Source organism: Larus michahellis, chromosome 18, assembly GCF_964199755.1.
Source record: "Larus michahellis chromosome 18, bLarMic1.1, whole genome shotgun sequence".
In the NCBI taxonomy this organism is placed as follows: Eukaryota; Metazoa; Chordata; class Aves; order Charadriiformes; family Laridae; genus Larus; species Larus michahellis.
In genome coordinates, this window is record NC_133913.1 from 558,256 (window position 1) to 580,763 (window position 22,508).

The window sequence follows — 22,508 nt, forward strand, 5'->3', positions numbered from 1 at the left end:
GGACGATTTGTGGGGTTTGTCGTTCGGGGCTTTTTGGAAGTTTTGGGTTTTTTTTAAATCATACAAGTACTTTTTTTTTTTTTTTTTTTTTTTTTTTTAACACATACATATTATCGTTGGGAACTCTCCGAAACATCCCCAGATGGCCAACCCCAAAGGGAAGCAGCAGCTCTTTGTATTTCTCAGAGCCCTCCAGGTCCCACCGAGGCCGCACTCTGTCCCCATCCCGCTTCTGCTTCATGCCAGCCCCCCAGGACACGCTCCCCCGGGCCCAGCCAGCTGCTGCTGGGGGTGACACATGTCCCACGGCTGATTGAGACACAGCAAAGGCACCGGCTGCGAATGGAGGGCAGGAACGAAGCTCCCCCAGCCCACGGACGAGGCTGCTGGGGAAGAGGCGCTGGTGCAGCAGGTCGGTAAGGCCGTGGGTCCATGATGACACTGGTGATGGCTGCCAGGGCTCCGGGAGTGCGTGGAGACAGGCCTGGGAGCAGTTTAAATGCAGGGAAATGGCTTTCGACCCCAACCGGAACGGTGTTCTCCTGCCTTCCAGGCTGCCACTTGGTGCCATCGCCGGGCCGGCCCTGCTGGGCACAGAGGCCTTGGGGCAGAGGGGTCCCAGCCCCACAGACCCCACCATGGCAGAGGAGGGACACAGGAAAAGGCTTTTCCTCCCTTCCCCACCACTCCCCCGCCGCCAGCGCCTCAATATCACCTCCCTAGCCAAAAAAAAAAAAAAAATATTAAAAATAAAGGTGGTTTTGTTCTTGCTCGCAGACGCTAAATAAACCCGCCAGCTCGACCGTGGCCTGTGTCTTTCTTGCGGTGGGGCTGGCGGCCCTCAGGAGAGCGGCTTCTCCTGGGCCCAGGCGGCGCTGGGGAGCCCGGCCTGCCCCTAATCAGGCCGGGGCTCCAGGGATTGACCCGTTAATCGACGTTAAACGGCTGGAAAACTGCGTCAGAGCCGGCTAAACCGCTGCTGAAGAGATTCGGGGCGCTTCAGGCCCAACAGCGGCTTAAAGCGGGCCGTTCCTACCCGAGGCCCCTGAGACCGCCCACCCGCGTCCGCGAACCGGCGACACCGGGCTCCGCCGCCCTCCAACCCTATAGCGCAGTGGGAGGCGGGGCTGAGCGCGTTTCCAGCCAATAGTAGCGCCGGGAGTCGAGAGTGTCATCCCGTGCGCCCAATCAGCGCCGGCAGCTGGGAGAAGAGCCCACCGCCCTCTGCCCCGCCTCGCCGCTCCCACGCATGCGCGGTGAAGAAGGGGTGCCCACGCACAAAATGGAGCCCGGTGGGGGCGCTGAGGCCGCCGGGGGACACACCCGGTGCTGCCCCTCACCTTCGCCCGCCACCGATTGGCAGCCGCCTCCCGCCGCGTTACCGGAGGGGAAAGAAAAAAAGAAAGGCACACCGAAAAGGAACGCGAGGTCCCACCGAGATTTGAACTCGGATCGCTGGATTCAAAGTCCAGAGTGCTAACCATTACACCATGGGACCGATACGTCTACAGCCCGCCGCTGCGCCCTCAGTCTGTCTCCCCGCCGCCCACGCGCGAATTTCCGCCCCCCGCCGGCCTGATTGAGCATCCCCCCTACTCCCCCCCACTCCCCCCAGCCCATGATAACGGGGCTCTGCTTCCCACCCCCCCCCCCCCCCCACTCCGGTGTCGCCCGGTATCCCGAGGATGGCCGCCGCTCCGCTCCACACCCGGCCTTGGCCGGGGGGGATCCTATATCCCCCGCCGTGGGCAGCCTCCGGTCCCTCCCGGGGGGGCTCAAGGGTACCGAGAACGACCGGCCGGTCGTTCTCGGTACCCTTGAGCCCCCCCGGGAGGGACCGGAGGCTGCCCACGGCGGAGGGGTGGCAGCACCGATGCTGCATCCCCGGGGGATGGGGGCGGGGGGGGGAGGTTTGCAGAGGGTCCATCCCCCGCTCCCATCACCCCCCGACGAGATAATTATACCAATTATTCCTCCAAACCCTATTAAATCCTCGGTACCGGCCCCGTTCGGCTGCTACCGGCACAGGCCGTAGCATCCTTCGGGATGGCCCCCACCGTCACTGCTGCCACCCCCACTCCTCGGCCCCAGCCCTCGACACACGTCCCCCCTTTATTTCTCTATTTTTTTCCCTCTATTCCCTTATTTTCCCCCACCATTTCCCTCCCCCCCCCGATTTTTCCCTTTCCCCCTTTGATTTCCCTATTTTTCCCTCTATTCCCCTATTTTTCCCCTCTATTTCCCTTTTTTCCCCTCTATTTCCCCATTTTCCCCCAATTCCCCTTTATTTCCCTATTTTTCCTCTATTTACCTTTATTTCCCTATTTTTCCCTCTATTTTCCCTCTATTTCCCCTTTATTTCTCTATTTTTCCTCTATTTCCCCCCTTTATTTCTCTTTTCCTGTTTCCCTTTATTTCTCTGCTTTTCCCCTATTCCCCCCTTTATTTCTCTTTTTCCTCTGTTTTCCCCTTCATTTCTCTGTTTTTCCTCTGTTTTCCCCCTTCATTTAATTTCCCTATTTTTTCCTCCTCCCAACTCCATAAAAACACCCAAACACGATTTTTTTTTTTGCATCTTTGTTTGTTTTTTTTTTCTCTTTATTTTTAAAAATGAAACAGTGGAGTAAAGCGGTTTGTGGCAAAAAAAAAAAAAAAAAAAAAAAAAGAAGAAACAACCTCGCTGGAAGAGAAATGGGAAATGGAGCCCACGTCCATCCGTTATCCCAACTCCACCACACCGCCTCATGCGAGGGGACAAGGGAAGAACACGGATTACGAGAGGCAAGGAGGAGAGGGAGGGGGAAAAGGCGAAAAGAAACAAATCAGCTGAACAGAGGAAAAACAATACCATTATAGGAAAGTACATTTTTTTTTTCTTTTCTGAATTGCCTGAAATTGTATTGGGGCGGCCGCCAGGAGCAACAGCACCCTTGGGTGCTCCCGGTGTGGGGGTGCAGAGTGATGCAACACCCCCAATTCAGCTCGGTCACCCCCCTCCTGCTGCCACCAACCCGCTGCCGCCGTCCTGCCCCAAAAACCCGCTGGAAAAAGGAAAAAAGAACAAGAAAACCAACCATCGGCTGCGATTTCCCCCAGCAACAAACGGGGTTCAGCCCCAGCGGCCGGGGGAGCGAGGAGGCTGGAGGTGAAACTGCTGATGGAAGAAGTAAATATCCAAGTCCAAAAGGCCAAAAAAAAAATAATAAAGAAATGGAAGATTGAGCATTAAAAAAAAATAATAAATCAGTCACAACCAAACATTTTGGACTGCTGAGGTCTGGAGCTTTTACAACTAATGGCCACTTTAAAGTGAAAAAGAAAGCCCATAAATTCTATTTTTAAAGAACATTTTTCTTTGGAAAAAGAGAGTAATTTTTAATTTTTTTTCTTCCCCTAAACTACAGCATGTGGAGTTGCCACTACCTAGTTTTTAATCTATTGTTGCTAAGAGGTAGATAAACAAAAATGAATTGGTTATACATAAGGTCGTGCCCCCCGGGTCTGACGTGGGGTGAAGCTGAGGGACTCCATGGGCACCGGCTGCTCAGGGCTCCCGGGAAAATCTGGGGTTTCCCAGGGGGTTTCACCCCCTCTGGAGCCACCCAAAAATTTGCTGCGTTCAATTCGGCCGCAGGAGCCACCAGACACCGTGGTGGCACCAGGGGGGTCGCGGTTTAGGGCCAGATTTCCTCCTGAAGTCAAAGAATTTGATCCCGAGCTGAATCCAGATGCGCTTCGAACGAACCAATGCAATTAAGTGCTGTGTAACGAACGCTCACGCCAATTACGGGCCGTTTTAAGGATTATTTTCTGTCCCCATTCCGGTCAATCCCATCGATTTCCCAGGATGATGTGCTGACAGCGACGGGCGACGCCGGTGCCGGTCCCTGCCTCCCGTCCCCCCCGCGGGCAGCTCTGCCAGGGCCGGGCTCGGATCAGCCCTTCCCCACCCTGAAACATCGGCAAACTCCCTCCCGCCGGACTCGGCGTTGCTTTGCAGAGACCATTTCCCAAACTGGTCCAAAAAAATGGCTTCAGTTGTGTCGTACATCCCAACCCCTGGGGCTGAAATTATTAATTCGTTATTTTTATTTTTTTTAAGCAAAAAAAAAAAAAAAAAAAAATCCCTTTCGGTCTTAGCTCGCGCTGATCCGCAGCACCTGGGTACTTTCCACCGTTCATAACCCACCGCTCTGCCGTGCTGGCGGGGACAGGCTGCTGCCGTGGTATGGCAGAGCATCTCACTGCAGTCCAGCAGAGCATCCCAGCATGGTCCAGCAGAGCATCCCACCACGGTCCGGCAGAGCATCTTGCCGTGGTCCTGCATAGACTCCCACCATGGTCCACCAGAGCATCTCACCATGCCCTGGCAGAGCATCCCACTATGGTCCAGCAGAGCATCTCACTGCGCCCTGGCAGACCATCCCACCGTGGTCCAGCATAGGGTCCCACCATGGTCCAGCAGACCATCCCACCATGGTCCGGCAGAGCATCCCACCATGGTCCGGCAGAGCATCTCACTGTGCCCTGGCAGAGCATCCCACCATGGTCCAGCATCCTACCATGCCCTGGCAGAGCATCCCACCATAAGCTGGCAGAGCACCTCGCCGTGCCCTGGCAGAACATCCCCCCGCGCCCCGCCGCTGCTCAGAGAGGTATTCGTTCATCTTCAACAAAAAAAACTCTAGATAATTCTGTAACGTACAGTAAAGCAGCAGGGATCCACCGCACACCCGAGTCAGCCCGGGGCTGACCTCTCCAGGGGTCCCACTTGCCCACTAGCCCATCCCGGCACCCAGGGAGCCTTCCTCACCGGCCCTCCTCTTCCTCCCGTACCACGCGGCTCTCCCTAACCGCGGGGAGGAAAGCCGGGACGCCAGCACTGCCCCCCCGGCGGGCGGGAGGGTCCCTGCTGAGCGCAGGGGGTGCAGATCCTGCCACGGGGGTGGCGAGGGACCCCCCCGTCCGTCCCTCGGGGCTCCCCGTCACCTCTGAGGTAGTTTGCACGTGTACGTTTGCAGCTCGCAGCACCTGCATGGTCTCCAAAAAAAAGAAAAATTCATGATTTAAGAGCCTCTGTCTGGTTTCGCTCTGCTCTGGATCTCATCCGCAATCACAAATGAGTTCAAAAAAGAAAGAAACTTAAAAAAAAACCCAACAAAACTAAGAAGAAAGGCTGATTCGACCAAATGGGGACGCGTGCCTCTCCTCCCCACGCACAGCCAACGCGGAGCTGCCGCCGGGCATCCCGAATTAATTAAACCATTCTTGACGAGCCCCCGCTGCGAGGCCGTGCCCAGGCGCCAGGTCCCCAGCCCGTGGCCACCCACCAGCAGATCGACGCCTCCCGAGCTCAAGCACTGCTCGTCCCTGCTTTCCCGTCGCCATTCCCGGCTCCCAAAAGCAAATCCAAAGCCAAATCCTTCCCTCTCCGACTGGGAAAGGCCCCGGCACAACCCGAGCGGCCGCCGGAAGCCAACGCGTTTGGAAGATGCTTAAATGTTCCCGTGCCCTCTCAGGGGAATACGCGTTTCACAGGATCACACCAATTTCATCCAAACAAAACAAAAAGCTACAACGGAAAAAAGAAATTAAAAACGACCAAAAAAAAAAAAACAAAAACAAAAAACAAAACAAAAACCACCAACCTCAGAACCCCCCCCAAAAAAACCCAACACCTCGGTTACTAAATTCTCTGAAAACAAGAAAGTTCCAAAAATATCAAAAGCCTATGTTGCATGGACCAGCAGGGGACAGGGAGGGAAGACCTACATCAATAAAGAGAAATTAAATTAAAGAAATGTCTTCAACTGTCGTATAGCAAGTCTGCGTTTCTGGTCTTTTCTTCAGAGTCTAGAAAACACTCAAAATAGTTGGAGCTAGAAATTAGAAAAGAATTTCTTTTTCTGACGCTGATTAACTATCTGACTAACTTTTACTGCTTTTTTAATTTTTTTCTGCGCTAAAAAAATAAAAAGAAACCCAAAACCTAATGCCCAGAAAACATAAAATGTAGCTTAGAGGCAGTTTCTTTTCAGTATTTACAATGGATTTTCCTCTAGTTTGACTCCGTAAAACCCCTCCGCGCTCGTCGGCCGGCTCGGGCTGCAGGGAGGGAGCAGGAGCCCACGGATGCTCTTAGCGGCCGAGAAAACACTCTGAGCTTGGGAGAGAAGAAACATTAGCTGGGATTTGGGGATTAGTATTTTTTTTTCTCCTTTTTCTCTCTTTTTTTCTCCTTTTTCTCTCTCTTTTTTTCTCCAGCTGGATGGCAAAAGATGACTCTGCCAGCATTAAAATGAGGCGAACCCCCAAATGCAAGTCTCTCCGGAGCGCGATGCTTCGCATGGGATGTGGCATCCGGGAGCACCGAGTGCTTCCGAGCCGTGAATTTATCCATCCTCCCCCCAGCCCTGGGAGCAGCATCGCCCCATGGGGGGGGGAAACTGAGGCACAGAGCTGTGTTTTCGCTTGCTTTCCTTTCCCCCCGGGGCAGGAGAGGCAGCCGGGGCACAAGCTCTGCCCGTGGCTCCTCCCCATGAGCACAAACCCCTTTCCCTGTTCCCAAATCCTGCCCCGAGGCTCCCCATTTTCCCTCTGCTCCAACTTAAAAACCCCACATCCCTCCTCACCCCGCGGACAAGGACATTTTCTTTTGGACAGCATGTCCCAGGATGGGGCAGGGGCCGGGGCTGCTCCTTGCTCACGGGGGAAAAACCTCCAAAATTAAAATTAAAAATAAAACAAAACCCAAATTATTTCTGCTCGGATAAAAAAAAAAAAAAGCCAGAGAGGAGGCGCGGGCACCGCTCACCCTCCGTGAGGGGTTTTCCCCCGAAATTACCTTGTCTTCTGGTGCACGGAGTGGCTGCAGCGGGGCCGGGGATCCTTCCTGCTTGGTTTTGGGGTTCACTAGAGCTTTTTTTCTTTCCTGCTTATCCATCCCGGGGCTCCCCCGCGCCTCCTGCCACCCATCGCACCGGGGATCCCGCTTTATCCCGCCTTCAACTATTCCCAGCTCAAGCTCGGCTCCGGAGAAACACAGGAGATGCTCAGAGGCGTCTTTTCTTCCTTACTGCAAAATCACTTTATATAAATAAATTCCCTCGGGAAAACAAAGACCTTCCCCAAAACAAAAAGCACCGATCGCTCCTGGGTTACGGCAGCGGGACCGGCTTGGAGCGGGGGGAGGAAAAGCATCAAAGGTTTCCCTGAATCATCAGATTTTAGGTCAAGATCTCACTGCAACAACCAGATGGACAGGACTGGGGGTGCTCGGGGGCGGGGGGAAATTTGGTGTTTTGTTTTTTTGCTTTTTTTTTTTTTTTAATCCCTCAATGATACAGTTTGAACCAGTTATCAAAAATGCTTGCTGTCGGAAAAAGACAATTATAATCACCGATGTCTGAATACATTTGTTCTGTGCAAGGCTGGAATAATATTTATAAAAAAAAAAAAAAAAAAAGTAGAGAGCCAGAGATTTCAAGTAATAAACCGATTTTCCCTAGGACAAATGCCAGTCTTCCTTAAAAAAAAAAAGAAAATTAAAAAAGAACGAGGAAAACCCCATGGAAGTCCCTTTCCCACCACCCCGAGGGGCAGGAGCTGCCGGCCGAGTGTTGCCAGCCCCAATTTTGCTCCTTTGACCCCACATTTATGGGGAAAAAAAGGGGTCAGAGCTTCTCTCTCTCCAGTGACGGCCGGATCCTGTGCCGATCCCTTTCCCACCCCCAAGATTTAGGGGCTGCGGGATGGGGACGGCAGCGCCCGCCGCTCCCAAATTCACCTCACCACCACCAAATTCCTTTGTATTTTTAACTAACATGCGAAACAGGGTCTTTTACCTGCAGGTACGGTGAAAAATAGCAAAATAGCACTTAAAAAACCCTCCCCGTGAACCTTTTAGAGCGGGCAGAGAAATTCAAGCCCATCGGTCCTCAGGGCTGGATTCACGCTCTCTCCTCAATGTGCGTTTATAATAAAAAAAAAATTGGCTCCCATTAATTTCTCTCTCTCTCCTTCTCACTTTTTTTTTTTCTTTTTCTCCTTTTTTAAAATTGCTTGTCCTCGGTAAAACGGAGGCAAATCTCTGTAAAATACTTTAACAGCATCATAGTGGAGAAGATGGTTCGACGCTGCCTCCGTGGCAACACAGGAGGCCGATTCGTTTGGGTTCTGGGATATATATAAATATATATAAATATATATATATATATGGCTTCCAAGTGTTTGAAAAAATATCGCCTGAGCTGGTGCGGTTTGAATACCAGCAAACCCCGTGTACCCCACTTTGCATAGTCAACGCTGCCTCGGAGTCCGTCCTCGCATCCCCGGGAGGGAAAGGTTTCTGATCCCAAAGCTCTTCCATTATTTGATTTCTCGCTGGAGTTGGATTGAGAAAGGCCTTTCAGCCAGTGGCAGGTTTTGGTTCAGATTTTTTTTTAATTTGAAAAAAAAAAAAAAAAAAAAAAGAAAAAGAAAAAAGAAAAAAGACAGAAATTAAGTTTTTTTCCAATTGAAAAAGTCGGTGGGCTCCAATTTGCCCATGGTCTCGAAGAGTCGCGACATCTGACAGCTCTTGTGTTCTGGTGAAATTCATTAACTGGCTTGAAAAGGCCAAAAGAACAAAAAAAAGAAGCTGCTGCCATCTTTTCCACTATGTCTGAAATTCCTGTCGTTCTCCATAGAGAGCTCATAACACTTGGTTACCTGCACATAACTCCTGGCTCATAAGAAATTATGAAACTTAACTTCTCTTTTCATTAAAAAAATAAAATATTCAAGACTATCAGCTTTTATATAAAATATCAGCAAGCCCCAAAAAAAAAAAAAAAAAATATCAATTGCTGAGGTAACTTCATACCTTGAGGTAGCTTTTTTTTTTCCTTTTCTCTTCTTTTTTTTTTTCTTTTTTTTTCTCTTTTTGTGTTTTTTTTTCCTCTCGTTGCTCAAACACACAGCAATACCTGGCCTTCCCCCACATCTCCCTGTTGTTGCAATGGTTTAAAGGACAGTAACTGCTGCCGTGGTCCCGCCTCGACGGACCACCCGCCTTCCCGGTGCTGCGCGGGCTGAATTCCAAGCCGGGTACCAGGAGGGCCACTCTCCGTTTCGAAAAATAAATGATTAAAAAGCATCAGTGCGAGGGTTCGGTCCAAATTCCCTCCTTTTAGCCCCAAATTGGCTCGCCCCGGGGACAGGGGGGGTTGCTCCCGGGTCTCCTCCCACCCAGCGGGTGCGGGATCCGGCATCATCCTTCTCCCCCCAGATTAATCCCAGTTTTGCTTTTCCACCCTCCCGCTCCGATTTGCGGGAAAATCAGCGTAAACCCACGTTTTGGCTGGATTCGCAGCAGAAAACCGCGGCGCCGGGGAGGCAAGGCCTTCCCCTGCCTGGAGGAGGCGATGGCAGCAGTTACTGTCCCTTCCAAATACTCAATATTAAAAACAAATCATTAAAATATATCTAAAATATAAAATCCACGTAAGAGTGACGGGAATCAGTAACCATATTACATTCGTTTGACGCGTCTATTTGGTGTTGTCTCATGAGAACGCGGTTGTTCTTCCTGCAGAAAGGAGGGTGGCGGTCGGTTCCTTTTTTTTTTTTTTTAAATAATGAAAAAAAATACCTTTATATACTATTAAAAAAATGTGCCAAATTTCAAGAATATTTTTTCCCCCACCTAGAGAGATTTGGGGGGGCGGGGGGGAATAAGTGCCGGGCACAAAACCGGCCCCGGATCAGCGAGAAAGCATCTCCCCTCGACCCCCCCAAACCCTTCTGCGTGCATTCAGCTCCCATGATGCGATTACTTGAGACGAAGATTAATTTTTAATTAATTGCGATAATTAAGATTTCCTACCAAGCAGGGGTTTTTTTGGCCTTTTTTTTTGTTTGTTTTGGTGGTGGTTTATTCCTGTTGCTGGAAGGGAGGAGGGAGAAGCGACAGCCCTTCCCTCGCCCCTTCCCTTCCCCGGACAATTCGCCTGGTCCCTGGGACGGGTCGTCACCTCCGCAGCGGAGATCGCTGAGAAAAAAAATGGTCGTGGTGTCCCGCTTCTGCCATTATCTCATAGGCTTAAAAAAAAAATTAAAAAAAATTTTTTTTAAAATTATTTTTTTAAACTAACCTAAAATGAAAAGAAACATTCAAACAACTGAAAGAAAAAAAAAAAATATCCTGGAAAATAGAGGTGCTCTCCTGGCTTCTAAGGCGTTTCAAGGCACTGCACTGCAGGCAGCGCGGGCAGGAGGAATCCTGCCCCCCCACCGCCGGTTCCGGGACCGGAGCGGTGCAGAGCTCCCAAGGGACCCAAATCCATTTTGGTGCTCAGGTGGGATTTATTTTTTTTTAATTTTTAAATTTTTTTTGCCCACAACGGGTCTCGTTACCAAAGGGGGGTTTGGTAAGAATCCACCGGAATTTCTCTTAAAAAAAAAAATTAAAAAAGGAAAAAAAAAAAAAAAAGAAAATCAAAATTAAATGCTCCAAAAGGCTTAACGTCGCTCTGGGAATGTCCACCAGCCGCGGGGGGGAAGGAGGGAGGGAGGGAGCCGGGGGTCAGGGAGACGCAGCCCCACTGGGTGCCCCAGCTGGGACGGGACCTCCAAAAGGCTACTTAAATGAGAGGGGCAAATGCTGCACCCGCGAGAGGGGACCCGGCGCCGCCGTCCCCGCGCACCCGGCGCTGGTCTCGGCTGAGCCGGCGTGTGGCTCAGCACCTCTCGCTTCATTTAAGTAGCTGTCCCGGCACCTGGAGCTAAAAACGGATCCCATTTTTGTATTACCCTAGCCATCTACCCTGGAAGCCAATCAAACTGCCCTTTAATCTCGATCGGTTAATGAAACAAATTAGCATCTGTCTACGGTAACTGATTCCCAGCCACTCTTAAGCCCGGCATTGGCTTGTTCCGCGTTTTCACGTTGGTGTCGGTGCCGCTCTTATTTCCTCCGCGCTTGCGTCTGGCCACTCTGTCCCTTCTGGTGCTGCTGCTTCACCTGGGCCAGGATGTCTCGGATCTTGCGCTGAGCCATCTGCGGGGGACAAGAGCAAAGGGGGGAGCTGGAGGGGGGCACCCTGGGGCCGGCCAGACCCCGGGGACGAGGGAAACGGCTTCGCGTCTCGTGAAAGATGAGTTCAACGGGGCTGGGCTGGGCGAGGTGGCTCCTGGAAATCCCATCCTGCCTCAGTTTTCATAGAATCACGGAATGGTTTGGGTTGGAAGGGACCTTAAAAATCATCCAGTTCCATCCCCTCCCCCTGCCCTTTGGGCAACCGGGCTGGTTGCTCAACCTGGCCTTGAACCCCGCCAGGGATGGGGCAGCCACAGCTTCTCTGGGCACCCTGGGCCAGGGGCTCACCCCCCTCACAGCAAAGAATTCCTTCCCAATATCTCATCTCAATCTCCCCTCTTTTAGTGTAAAACCCTTCCCCCTCGTCCCATGGCTCCCCTCCCTGCTCCAGAGTCCCTCCCCAGCTTTCCTGGAGCCCCTTTAGGGACTGGAAGGGGCTCCAAGGTCTCCCCGGAGCCTTCTCTTCCCCAGGCTGAACCCCCCCAGCTCTCTCAGCCTGTCCCCACAGCAGAGGGGCTCCAGCCCTCCCAGCATCTCCGGGGCCTCCTCTGGGCCTGCTCCAACCATTTTAGCATGGTTTCCTCCACAAGCTGGGTTTGGGAGGTCACACTCTGCGTGTGCACACACTCCCACAGCTCCCCCTGCTTCCCCCCCTGTCCCTCACCATTACCCACAGCAAAAGGCGCAGCTCCCCATCAGCCATCCCGCAAACACCACCAGCCAGGCGCGGAAAAAACGTCCACAGGAGAATACAGACATGGACACAACCCCATATGAGCCATCAGAGAATCCACCAGTGCTAGCGCAGGAGCTGCCGGGGCCATACCTGGCTGGCGTAGAAGTGCCCGATGATCTTCACAATGACCTGCTCGTTCTCGTCGGGGGTCTGGTCCCGCGGCACCACCACCTCTGCCGCCGTCAGGTTCTGCAGCTCGTTGACCTGGGCAGAGACCACCCCGTCGTGCCATGCCCCTCGGGAAATGCCCTGGATGGCGCTGCATGTCCCCGGCCACCGGCACCAAGCAGCCACCCTCCCAGGGACGTCCCACCCCACCCCAGGGTGCTCCCGTCCCCATCCGAGAACAGCTTCTGCTTACGGTTTTGCCCCCTTTGCCGATGACCCGGCCCGCGGCCGAGGCAGGGACGCGGATGTGCGTCTCCAGCTTCACTTCTTCCTTCGGCCCAAAGAAGTTCTCCTCCTTCAGCTTCCCGTAAATCCTGCCTTGGGCCTGCGCAGGGGAGGGAGCACGGAGTCAGGCATCACCCGAGATGTCCCACCCCTGCGCGTCCCCAGTGGGTCTCCATCCCCAGGACCCGGATGGGACAGCATCCCATAAAATCCCGGTTCCTCAGGGTTTCACACCAGCTCGGCCCCGGGGAGAGCCGATGCCGGGTTTACCCGGCCGCGGACGGGGCTCAGAACTGGGGTCACAGCCCTGCTCCTCCCCTCCCAGCTCCGCGAGGCCATGGAGAGGGACACCCCGAATCCCCCGCGGTGACGGCAGCGCAGGGCGAACCTTGAACTGAGCTTCTGGAGGGCCCGTGATGACGACCATGCGCACTTTGGAGTCCGGCGTCTCCGGAGGGGCAATCTGGAGGGGGGAGAGAGAGGGCGGCTGCGGCGCGGCACGGGCAGGATCGGGCCCCCAACCTGGGCTTTGCGGGTGGTTTTCCCAGCCAGAACGGCACCCCTTGAGCGGGTGCTGGCAGAGGGAAGGTCCCCATGGGACAACCCTACCTTGATAGAGGCACTTGCGAACCGGGAAAGCTGCTTGATGTGCTGGCCCTTCTTGCCGATGATGGCGCCGACCGCCTGCGCGGGGATGAAGACGTGCACGGTCTCCTGCTCCGGAGGCTGCGGGTACAGTGTCACCAGTCAGGCTAGTGTCACCAGCCAGGGCTCGGTGCCACCATGGGGATCAGGCTTCCAAGCTCCCCCCCACAAGCGACGCCCACACCTCTCCCAGCGGTGGAGAGCTGAGCCACCCCCAGGCCCCGTGGGGTCTGAGCACCTGCTCCACCACATTTGCAAGAGTTTAAAAGAGCAGATCCTGCACCCACGCTGGACCTGACCCGCCTGCTGGCAGCAGGAGATGCCGAAGGCATATCCCTGGCCATTGCAAGGGTCCTCTCCCACAAATAGCCCTGACGCTATCCACCCCAGGGTGTGAAGAGAGCTGGCTGACATTGTCGCAAGGCCGCTTTCCATAATCTTTGAGAAGTGGTGGAGATCAGGGGACGTTCCAGAAGACTAGAAGGTGGCTAACGTCACCCCCATCTACAAGAAAGGCTTAAAGGAGGATCCAGGAAATTATAGGCCCATCAGTCCCTGGCAAAGTTATGGACCGAATCCTCCTGGGGGCTATCACAAGTCAGACGAAGCCCGTGATTGGGAAAAGCCAGCACGGTTTCACCACGGATACGAGTTACTCCTGGGGAGATTCTGATTGGACATAAGAGGAAAGAAGGAGGAAATCCTTTCATGAGGAAATCTTTTCACAATTCAGCCATTGGAATAATCTCCCGAGGGAAGTGGTGGATTCCCCAGCATTGGACACTTTTGAGATTCAGCTGGGCAGGGAGCTGGGCCACCTTATCTAGAGCGTGCTTTTGCCAAGAAAGGTTGGACCAGATGGTCCTTGAGGTCCCTTCCAACCTGGGATTCCATGATCCTATGGTGCAGTTTGAGCTGCCGGGGGTTCACTTACCATGAAGGAGCTGTACGGCGCGGCCCCGGAGACGCTGCTCGGCGGAGGAGGTACAGCATTGGAGGAGGCAGGGAAGAGGCCAACCGCAGCCAGGTTAAGGCCAGGGATGAGGTGAGATTGCAACTGAGGGCGAGAGAGGAGAAATGCTCGTTGCCTTTATCGGGGCAACCTTCTAGAGAGCTCCCATCAGCCGAGACGCAGGGCAGGACCGAACCCCACTCACGCTCATGGCGGCCACGTCGTTCTCGTAGGCTTCCCTCACTTTCTTCATGATCTCCTGCTCCGCTTTGCAGCAGTTCTCGATGGAGCCCTTCACCGTGATGGTCCTTTCGGGGTTGTACAGAGTCAGGTCCTGCAAGCTGATGGGAAAGCCAGCGTCAGCACCGAGACCCTGCCCTGCCCGACCAGCGCTACGCCAGGTCCTCTGGTCCTTCTCATGGGTGCCATTGGCATGCTGGAGACACGGGGTGCCACTGTCACCGTGTACCAGGACCGCTCGGTCCCAGACAGAGCAGGGACCAGCATCACAGTTGGCACTGGGAAGTCCACTCTCCCCAAAAACATGGCTTAAGAGTAAACCCCAGTCCCAGCCATCAAACCAGCGGATCCTGAGCTCTGCAGCCCTGGAGAGACTGGGAGGGGACATTGAAGGGACGGGTAGGGGAATACAGAAAATATAAAGCCAAGATTTTTCAAGAGAGCTCTGGGGAGTAAAGCACCCACACCACGGCTGGCTTCCCAGCTGAGACAGACATCTCAGCCCACTCATCGCATCACCCGCTTCCTCCTCCTCCCCCCGATCCGCCCCGGCCTGAGGAAGGTCTGCCCTGGTTTCCCCAAAGGGAGCGAGGAGCCTTACGATGAGATGGTGATTTTTGTCTCCGTGTCCTGCTCCACTTTCTTCAAGTTTCGCCCTTCTTTGCCGATCAGGCGCCCCACAAAGTTGTTATGGGCCAAGATTTTCAGAGGCACTTCATCAGCTCTTGAGAGAGGAATGGGGAAAAAAACAACATGAGGGATTACTGCGGCCAGAAGAGGAGGGATTTGGTACGGAGGGATGGGGGGGAAGCTCAAGTCCCCTTGCCTGGAGTCCCCCGGTCCTCCAGGCCAAAGCTCCTGCACACACGGGAGCATCGCCTGGTTCCCGGTGTTGGGACGGTACCAGACCCCAAAGAAGAGCCGCGGATGGGATACATGTGCACAGAAAGGCGGGGGGAAACCTTACGTCTTGGTGTCCTTCGCCTCCTTCTGCATGATCTCCAAAATCATCTTGCAGGCGGCGGAGCAGCCCTCGGGCGTGGAGTGGATGCTGATGGCTTTTTCTGCAGCTCCTGCGTTTTCTTTCCGGTGCACGTCGATCCTGCAAGCAAAGGATGGGCTCTGGGGCCGGGGAGCAGCTCTGCAGCTTCCCGGCTGCTCCGCACCCCCCACATCCCCATGGACCGCCGGGAGCTCACGCTCGAGCGTAAGGTTACATGCACCCAGGGAAGGAGACAGGAGTTAATTCTGGGCTCGCTACTCGACATGGACGCGTTGGCTAGAAGCTCAAATCACAGCAATCCAAATAAGGCATCGCCCTCTATTTATTTTAAGCAACAGGAGCGATTAAGTGGTGGAACAAGCACGTGCCTGGGGGACGGGATGGGCTGTCCATCACTTTACATCTTAGATAAAGCCTTTCCTGGGGGACAAGAGCCGTAGCCAACACAAGCTCATGGGCCAAATGCAAAGAGCCGGCGGGTGACGCTCAATAGGCTCGTGCTGAATGAGACCGGCTGAAGCAGCGACCCCCCGACGTGCCTGCCCAGGTCCCGGCCCAGCCAGGGCAGCCCCGGCAAAAGGACACGCGTGGGGAAGTGCAGCCAAGAAATCCTGGCTGGGGCAGGGTATGGGAAGGTGGCTCTTAGACACACCGCCCTGCACAGCGGGAGAGATGGAGGGGCCTCAAATAGCCCATTCTCCAAAAAAAATTCAACCTCACACATCCCTGCAGACCGGCTCGTGGGAGAGCGGACTCACTTGGACTGCGTTTGCTTGGTGATGTTCCGGATGGTGGCCCCTTCCTTGCCGATGATGGCGCCCACATACTGGGTGGGCACCAGGAGGCGGAGGGGGATATCCACCGGCTGCTGCTTGACCGGTGCCCCCGCGGTGACTGGGGAGCCCTGTCTGGGGGCACCGCGCGCCCCGAAGCCGCCCCGCCGCCCGTTCTCTGGCCCTTGCATGGACTGCTCGTCGGGGATGTAGGAGACCTTCAGCGCGTGGTTCTCCAGCTGGTGCCCGTTCAGCTTCATGATGGCTCTGGAAGGGGAGAAGGGGTTGGGGTGGGGGTCCCTCCTGGCACGGTCCCATGGCAAGCGGCAGCGCATGAGCTCAACCTAAAACGGGTCAAGCCCTCCCTGGTGTAAAGCCCAGGAAGCACCGGGAGAGGGGAAAGGAGATGCCATCGATGCTATGAGGACCTGGCAGGACTTTGCACCCAGCCTGGATGAGCCAACACATTGTAAGGGAAACTTCTCCCAGCACCCATGGGATGGGATGGGAGTGATGGGTGCAGGACAGGACGGTGCAGGGAGCGATTCCCACGTCTCCTCCGCCTTACACGATTTTTGGCTGGTAATTCACACCCCTCTCCCGGCGGGACCTCAGGGGCTGCGAGAGCCAAAAGCTGTCGGTAGATGGAGCTGGCAGCAAGAGCAAGGCAACGGCTCTCCGCAGCTCCTTCAAACTTCCCTGGCTTTCTACGGAGAAAACCAAAACTGCAGCTCTCCAGAAACCAGTCAGTGACTCAACTCTTGCAAAAAAAAAAAAATTAAAAAAAAAACCAAAACACCTAAAACTGGCTCGAACAGAGACTTTTCCTGCTAGCAGCCCTGTCCCTGCGGGATGGGAACAGACCAGAGGAAGGTGCTCGACGAAGCACACGCACCCCGGAGGAGAAGGGCAGAAGGGCTGCAGATCTAAGAGCAAAACTGCTTGCACAAAACTCTTCTCTGGGTGCTTCCAGGTGAAAGAAACCCAAAATATTTCACCTTACAGGGAGCAAAGTGCAGGGCTGGTGCGGATGGACAGGGGACAGGAGGACAAACCGGGAGCGTTCCCCTTGCCAGGGTCTACAGCCGGACCCTGCCCCGTGTTATTACACAGAGTAAAACAAGACGGTGGCTCCCCCACCAAGTTCTCCTGTGGCTGCGTGCACGACCACAGCAAATTTGGGTTTGACAGTTGAATCGGCTGGGCAGCTATTTGGAAGCTGGAGCTTTGGTGGAGTGACCACGAGTGACATCCCCAGGGCTGTCGGTGCGGCCACGGTGGCCACATTTGAGACGTGGCCGCCTCGGTGACGGAAACCTTCCCGGATGAAAACCTATCAATCAATCCCCGCGTTCCTCCAGGCTGCTCTCCAAGGAAAGGGCTAATCCCATCCCTTTTCCACCTTTCCAGAGCCCTTCGTTGGTGCAAAAGGAAAGTGAAATAAACAGCAGTGAAAACACAACGCGTTTTCCATTTGCAATTAGTGCAAACTCCCGTCTTCCCCAGGCAGGATGGGGAACAGAGCTGACAGCCCCCCAACGACACCGCCATCAGCCAGAGAGGACACGTGTTGCCTGACCTAGCTCCTACCAGCTCCTACCAGATTTGGTCTCATTATTACTTTTTCTGGAGACATAACTCCTGAAATCACGTTAAGTACAAGAAAATCTCCACTTTTCCTTCAGCAAAAAGTTACACTTTTACTCCCTGAACTGCAGAAAAAAGCCTAAAAATGCAGATGTCCGTCTGAAGGTGACAGAAAACAAATCAGAGTTCTATTGCGTTCCTCAAAGATTTGCTGCATTTTTAGCTAAAATTTAGGAATTCCGGGGTAATCTGACTCCCCGCACTGGAAAGCCTGTGAGCAGGGAGGGGGCCGGCGCCACAGCAGGGAGCGCAGCCCGAGCGCCGGGGGGCCGCGGGGCACTTACTGCCTGGTCTGCTCCCGGTTGGCGTAGGTGACGTTGACCACGGCCGTCTCGCTGTCCGTGTTCACTGCGAGCAAGAGAGGCAGAAATTAGAGAAGCGGCACAAACGCTTCAGGCCAAGAGCCCCCCCAAAAAGCGTAGATCCCCCTCTCGGACGAGTCCCCGCCGGGGCTCCCCAGGGATCTGCAAACGTGCTTCTCCCGCAGGGAAGCGGAGCATCGAGGGCTCAGGCCACGCTGGGGCTCGCCCTGGGCAGCACAGACCTTCCTGCCTCATTTAAAGGATCCCGATACGCCATCGCGCTCCGCAGCAAAGCCACCGAAGCCAATTCCATCCTGCCATCCCTCGCCGGAGCCCAGGGATGGTCCCAGGAGCTCCTCCGAGCCCTCCTTTCCATTTCTAGGAGGGTTATGGTAACTCTACTCTCATTAAACGTCCCGGGGGCGACATTAAACCTCCTGTCTCAACTAATCGCCATTAGAGGCTGAGATAAAATCTGCCGAGCGGAGACAGATCGTCCCCGTCGGCCGTGGGAGAGCATCCGGCACCTTCCCCTGACGCGGCGGCTGGTGGGTACCAAGGGTGCGGAGGGGACGATGCCGACCCAGCTCCAGGTGCAGGGGACACCCACACGCGCCGCCTGAAGCCACCACACGGGACTCGCCTTTTAGCAATAGGGAACAGAAAAAAAAAAGCCCCCGCGACCAGGCTGAGACCTCTTGACATCTTTAGCCATGGCTCCTGCTGACAAAGGAAAACCGCGTGTCTCTCCTCGCCCTCCTCCCCCCCCCTCCAAAAATAGCTGGAGCAGAAAATATCTGAAATAACAGCAAGTTGGCGTCTTTTTTTCAGTCCTACCTTGCTCGCAGTTTTCTACAGTGCCATACTGGGCCAGCAAACCATCCAGAACCTGGAAAAGGGAGGAAAAAACCCAACCCACCTTACACTGGGATTGTCAGGACAGAGCAGGGAAACACAATCAATCAATAAAGGCAGCTTTCTAGTCATTAAGATTTCACAAGCAATTAGACGAAGGAAGCTCCCGCCTGCCCCAGGACGCTGCAGGGGGAGAGTCAGGGTAAAGTCCCGGCGGCCGGCGGGAAGAAAGGATCCATTTTGTTCCTTATACAATAGATAAATCATATAACCCTGTTATTAACAGGGATTTCGTTGGTGTAGCTCACATTGCTTCTACCAGTTGAATTTACCCCTTTAATGGAAGAGGAATAAGCTATACGGACACAAGGATCCAGCACAATTAGACCCAATTAATAACAAAGAAAAGGATAAATCAACTTTAACCCCAACTACAGAAACCTGGGGGGGGAAATTAGTCCTTAAACCTGCTCTTTACTTCTCCGCTTGCTCCTCTTACCTCCCATCGCAGCTGGGGTGGGATGTTCCGGATTTGAATTTTCCGGCTCCTGAAATAAAGGAAAAGTGATTAAAAAGCAGGTTTGGTGTCTGACACGCGGCTGCCTTGCGCTGAACTGCGGCACGGTGATGTATCTAAGCAAGCTTTGCATTTCCATACGCTACCGGGGTTTCTGATGGCTTTTGGCTAATTACGGCCAGCCCGGTGGGTGCTGGATTTATGCCGGGAGCTCCACCGAGAACAAGATGCCAAAATCCCCCCCGACCCTTCAGCACCGGCCGGAGCCCTGAGGGGGGCAGGGCTGGGAAGGCAGGGAGTTCTGCCAGATGAAATAGAAGGATTAGAAAGCAAAAAGGGAACGCTGCGTTCAGGTAACTGCCCTCCTGCCCTGGAGGCACAAAGGGACAACCCTTGGATGCCACCGACGGCCAGTGGGACCCGCTGGAGCATCACTGCCGCGTCCAAAGACCCGGCGGAATCCTAACCGGGGAGACCAAGGCTCGGGCATCCCGGCTCCGCCACCCGGGATGGTCTCAGGCTGCTTCTCCACTCACGGTTTTGGCTCTTCCTAACCTCACTTTTCCCAAAATAGAAACTCTTTTTTTTTAATTCCAATGCCAAATTTACCCTGGGGGTGCTGAACCCCCCCCTTGCCCTGCAGCTGCCGCAGACAGCTGAGCGCAGCCGCGGGCTCGTCCGGCCACGTCACCGTGGCCACCGTCCCCCTGAGGTGCTGCCGGACGCCCCAAGAGCCCCCACCCCAAGGCAACGACACCTTTGGGTGCCCAGGGCTTGGAGGGACGCGGCTCTGTGGGTGCAACCCACACACGAACAGTGCCAACCCCCCCCGTGGATGGCTGGTCCCCCCCATCAGCCTCTGTTTTTCAGGAATAACCAAAACGACTGAATTTTCAGATGCCTAAAGAAAAGGAAGCTCAATGCCATGACCACAGCGGGCAGCTCGGCGCTTACAGCACTTTCTCAGGTAAATACCCTCAGACCTGCTCACCACAGACCTGGGCTTCAAATTCACAGTATTTATGAACACGTGAAATAATGCAAAAAAAAGGAAAGAAAATGAGATTCCAGATCCTTATCTTCTGATTACACGACTTCAGAAGGTGGCTCAGCTCATTTGTTGATGAGAAGAAATCGTCTCGGCACGAACCGACCCAAAGCTGTCGGTGGGGTTTGGCCGCGCAGGGGAAGATTCCTCCTCATCCCGCCAGGGAAGAGCGGCTGCCTCGAGCATCCCCTCCGATCCGTGCTCCCCACGCAAACCCACACACACCAAAATCCCCCAAAGGGCTGTCTGGGTCGGTTGGTTTCAAAGAAAACCAGAACTGATGTTTCCCAAAGTCACCAAAGACTGAGCCCCGAGGGTCGGGATGGCCGGATTCGGGGCTGCTCTCCCCTCTAAAAGTCAGAATGAAGCACAACAATTAAGATTTTCAGTGCTCCCGGCGGCTCAGCCACCTGGAAGGCTCCAAACACCAAATCTCGTCACTACTACAGACGAAACCAGGGTGGATGGGGAAAAAGAAACCAACCCAACCCTTAAACTGCCGCGTGTTGTGGGGGGCTGCAGGAAGCGAAGCCGGGGGAGGACGCTCTGAAACCAGACCTCTTGTTTACATGCTAATCCGCATCCCAAAATGAATGGGAGAGAGATTAAGAAATTCAGAATGCAAAGAATGTCCCAGTCCAGGGAGGGTCAAAAGGATTTGAAGCGATGGAGGAAACCCCGCAGGTCTCCCACCGCCCGCCCCCGCCACGGAAACTTCTCCAGAGAGCTACAGGCATCTGCACGGGCAGGGCATGTGTTCGGCACAGACGTGACCGGAATCGAATGTGCTGTGGAGAGAAAAAGAGCCATTTATGTCCTCGCACCGTAATCCTGCTGGTGGCATCTAATTTTCTCCCCCTAAAAAATAAAATAAAATTTAAAAAATTAAAATAAATTGGATTTCCTTCGCTGAACTTTGCCGGAGCGCCTGGCTGGGCAGAGCATCGCCCGCATCCGCGCCGGCCGGGCAAGGCGAGGGGCTGCTCTGCGCCTCTCCGGGGCCGCTGGGCTTTTATTAATATGTTAATTAACCGGTAATTCCTCCCATCGCGACCACGCCACTGGGATTATTTGCCGCTCCTCACGGCCGCCATCGCTGACGGATATTAAATCCCCACGAGGCCACACTCGGAGGCAGAAGGGTCGTAGCCCAACCGGGCGAGCTGCACAAAGCAGGGCAGGATCCCGTGAAATCCCGGGATGAGCCGGCACCCTGAAAACGACTCCCAGCCCATCGCCATCGGTGCCCCCCCTGCCCCAGGGAGGGCAGAATCGGGGCCGCATCCGTCACCCCTCAGCCAGGTCCAGCTCGACGTGGAGTTGCCCCACGATGGGTGGAACCCCCCGCCTCCGATGAGCAGCTCCGAATCTGGCTCCGTCGGCGCGCTCGGCAGCGGCTGTGGTTAGAATTACAGAGGAAATCATGAATAAATAAACCCCGCTATTGGCTTTGCTAGAAGCAGGTCCCGCTGTACGTAAATCCTCGTTGCGAAATGCCAACTCTTTGCACCACCAAACGTGACAGCCCGGTCCTGCTCCCACCTCCGCGCCGAGCCGAGCTTTACTCCAAATAAATAACTCCGCAAGACGGCGACTCCTTGGCTTTTTATTCACGATGTGCCAAAGGCAGGAGCTCCTCCCTCTCGTGTCGACGAAGGCAACCTCCGCTTGCCCGACCTTGGCTGCCAGCCGGGACCGGTAGCCGTGCCCCCCCCAGACCAGCCCCAGCATCCCCAGCCCACGGGAGACGCTCACGGATGCTGCTCATCTCATGCCGAAGGCAGGAGCCTCCCAGATCCTTGGGGTGAGCCGGAGCGGGCTGATCGACCTGGGTAAAAAAAATGTCTGTTTGCAAATCTGGACGGTTTTTGCCTGCGTGCTGGTGGATTTTTTTTAAAATTAAAAAGAAAAAAAATAACGGTGGTGGAGAGAGGAGGGCGAACGGCTGCAGGGCTGTAAGGGGAAAGAAACTGCAAATCCCAAGGACGGACCCAGGCGTCACCCTCCTCCTGCTCCGTGGGCTGTGATAACAGGATTTCAGCATCCCACTGTGTCCATCCCACAGCCCTCGGAGACCCCCAAGCTGCCCGGCAGCCCCCAGCGGATCTGCGGGCTCTCCTGCAGGGGCAGGAGGCAAAGCGAGACCTTTGAAGTCTCTTGACGCTCTCCGTAACCCCTCCCCGGCCGCGGGCTGGGCTCACCGAGGAAAAAAACACCCACCATGATGCCACTGGACTGTAACCGGGGGGACCCGCATCACAGGGCCACAGCGCAGACGGGCACCTTGGGTCAGCCCCTCGTCGCCCCCGAGCAGTGGAAG

At 54.6% G+C, this 22,508-nt stretch overlaps 1 protein-coding gene and 1 non-coding gene across 2 annotated transcripts in view; both read right to left on the bottom strand.

Annotated features, from left to right (window-relative positions):
* Window positions 1–1,426: 1,426 nt before the first annotated feature.
* On the bottom strand, window positions 1,427–1,498 carry TRNAQ-UUG (transfer RNA glutamine (anticodon UUG)). The gene has a single exon. It is a non-coding gene; the product is annotated as a tRNA-Gln (tRNA).
* Window positions 1,499–10,945: 9,447 nt separating this feature from the next.
* The window catches only part of IGF2BP1 (insulin like growth factor 2 mRNA binding protein 1), a 30,781-nt gene continuing 19,218 nt past the window's right edge, over window positions 10,946–22,508 (bottom strand). Inside the window, exons 3-15 of the mRNA XM_074561734.1 lie at window positions 19,123–19,171; window positions 18,606–18,657; window positions 17,751–17,814; window positions 15,805–16,086; window positions 15,011–15,145; window positions 14,645–14,767; window positions 14,009–14,144; window positions 13,786–13,908; window positions 12,816–12,932; window positions 12,595–12,669; window positions 12,175–12,306; window positions 11,904–12,017; window positions 10,946–11,038 (exon numbers count right to left, since the gene is read on the bottom strand). Of these exons, the coding sequence (XP_074417835.1) occupies window positions 10,946–11,038; window positions 11,904–12,017; window positions 12,175–12,306; window positions 12,595–12,669; window positions 12,816–12,932; window positions 13,786–13,908; window positions 14,009–14,144; window positions 14,645–14,767; window positions 15,011–15,145; window positions 15,805–16,086; window positions 17,751–17,814; window positions 18,606–18,657; window positions 19,123–19,171 (1,495 nt within the window). The remainder of the gene's footprint in view (window positions 11,039–11,903; window positions 12,018–12,174; window positions 12,307–12,594; window positions 12,670–12,815; window positions 12,933–13,785; window positions 13,909–14,008; window positions 14,145–14,644; window positions 14,768–15,010; window positions 15,146–15,804; window positions 16,087–17,750; window positions 17,815–18,605; window positions 18,658–19,122; window positions 19,172–22,508) is intronic.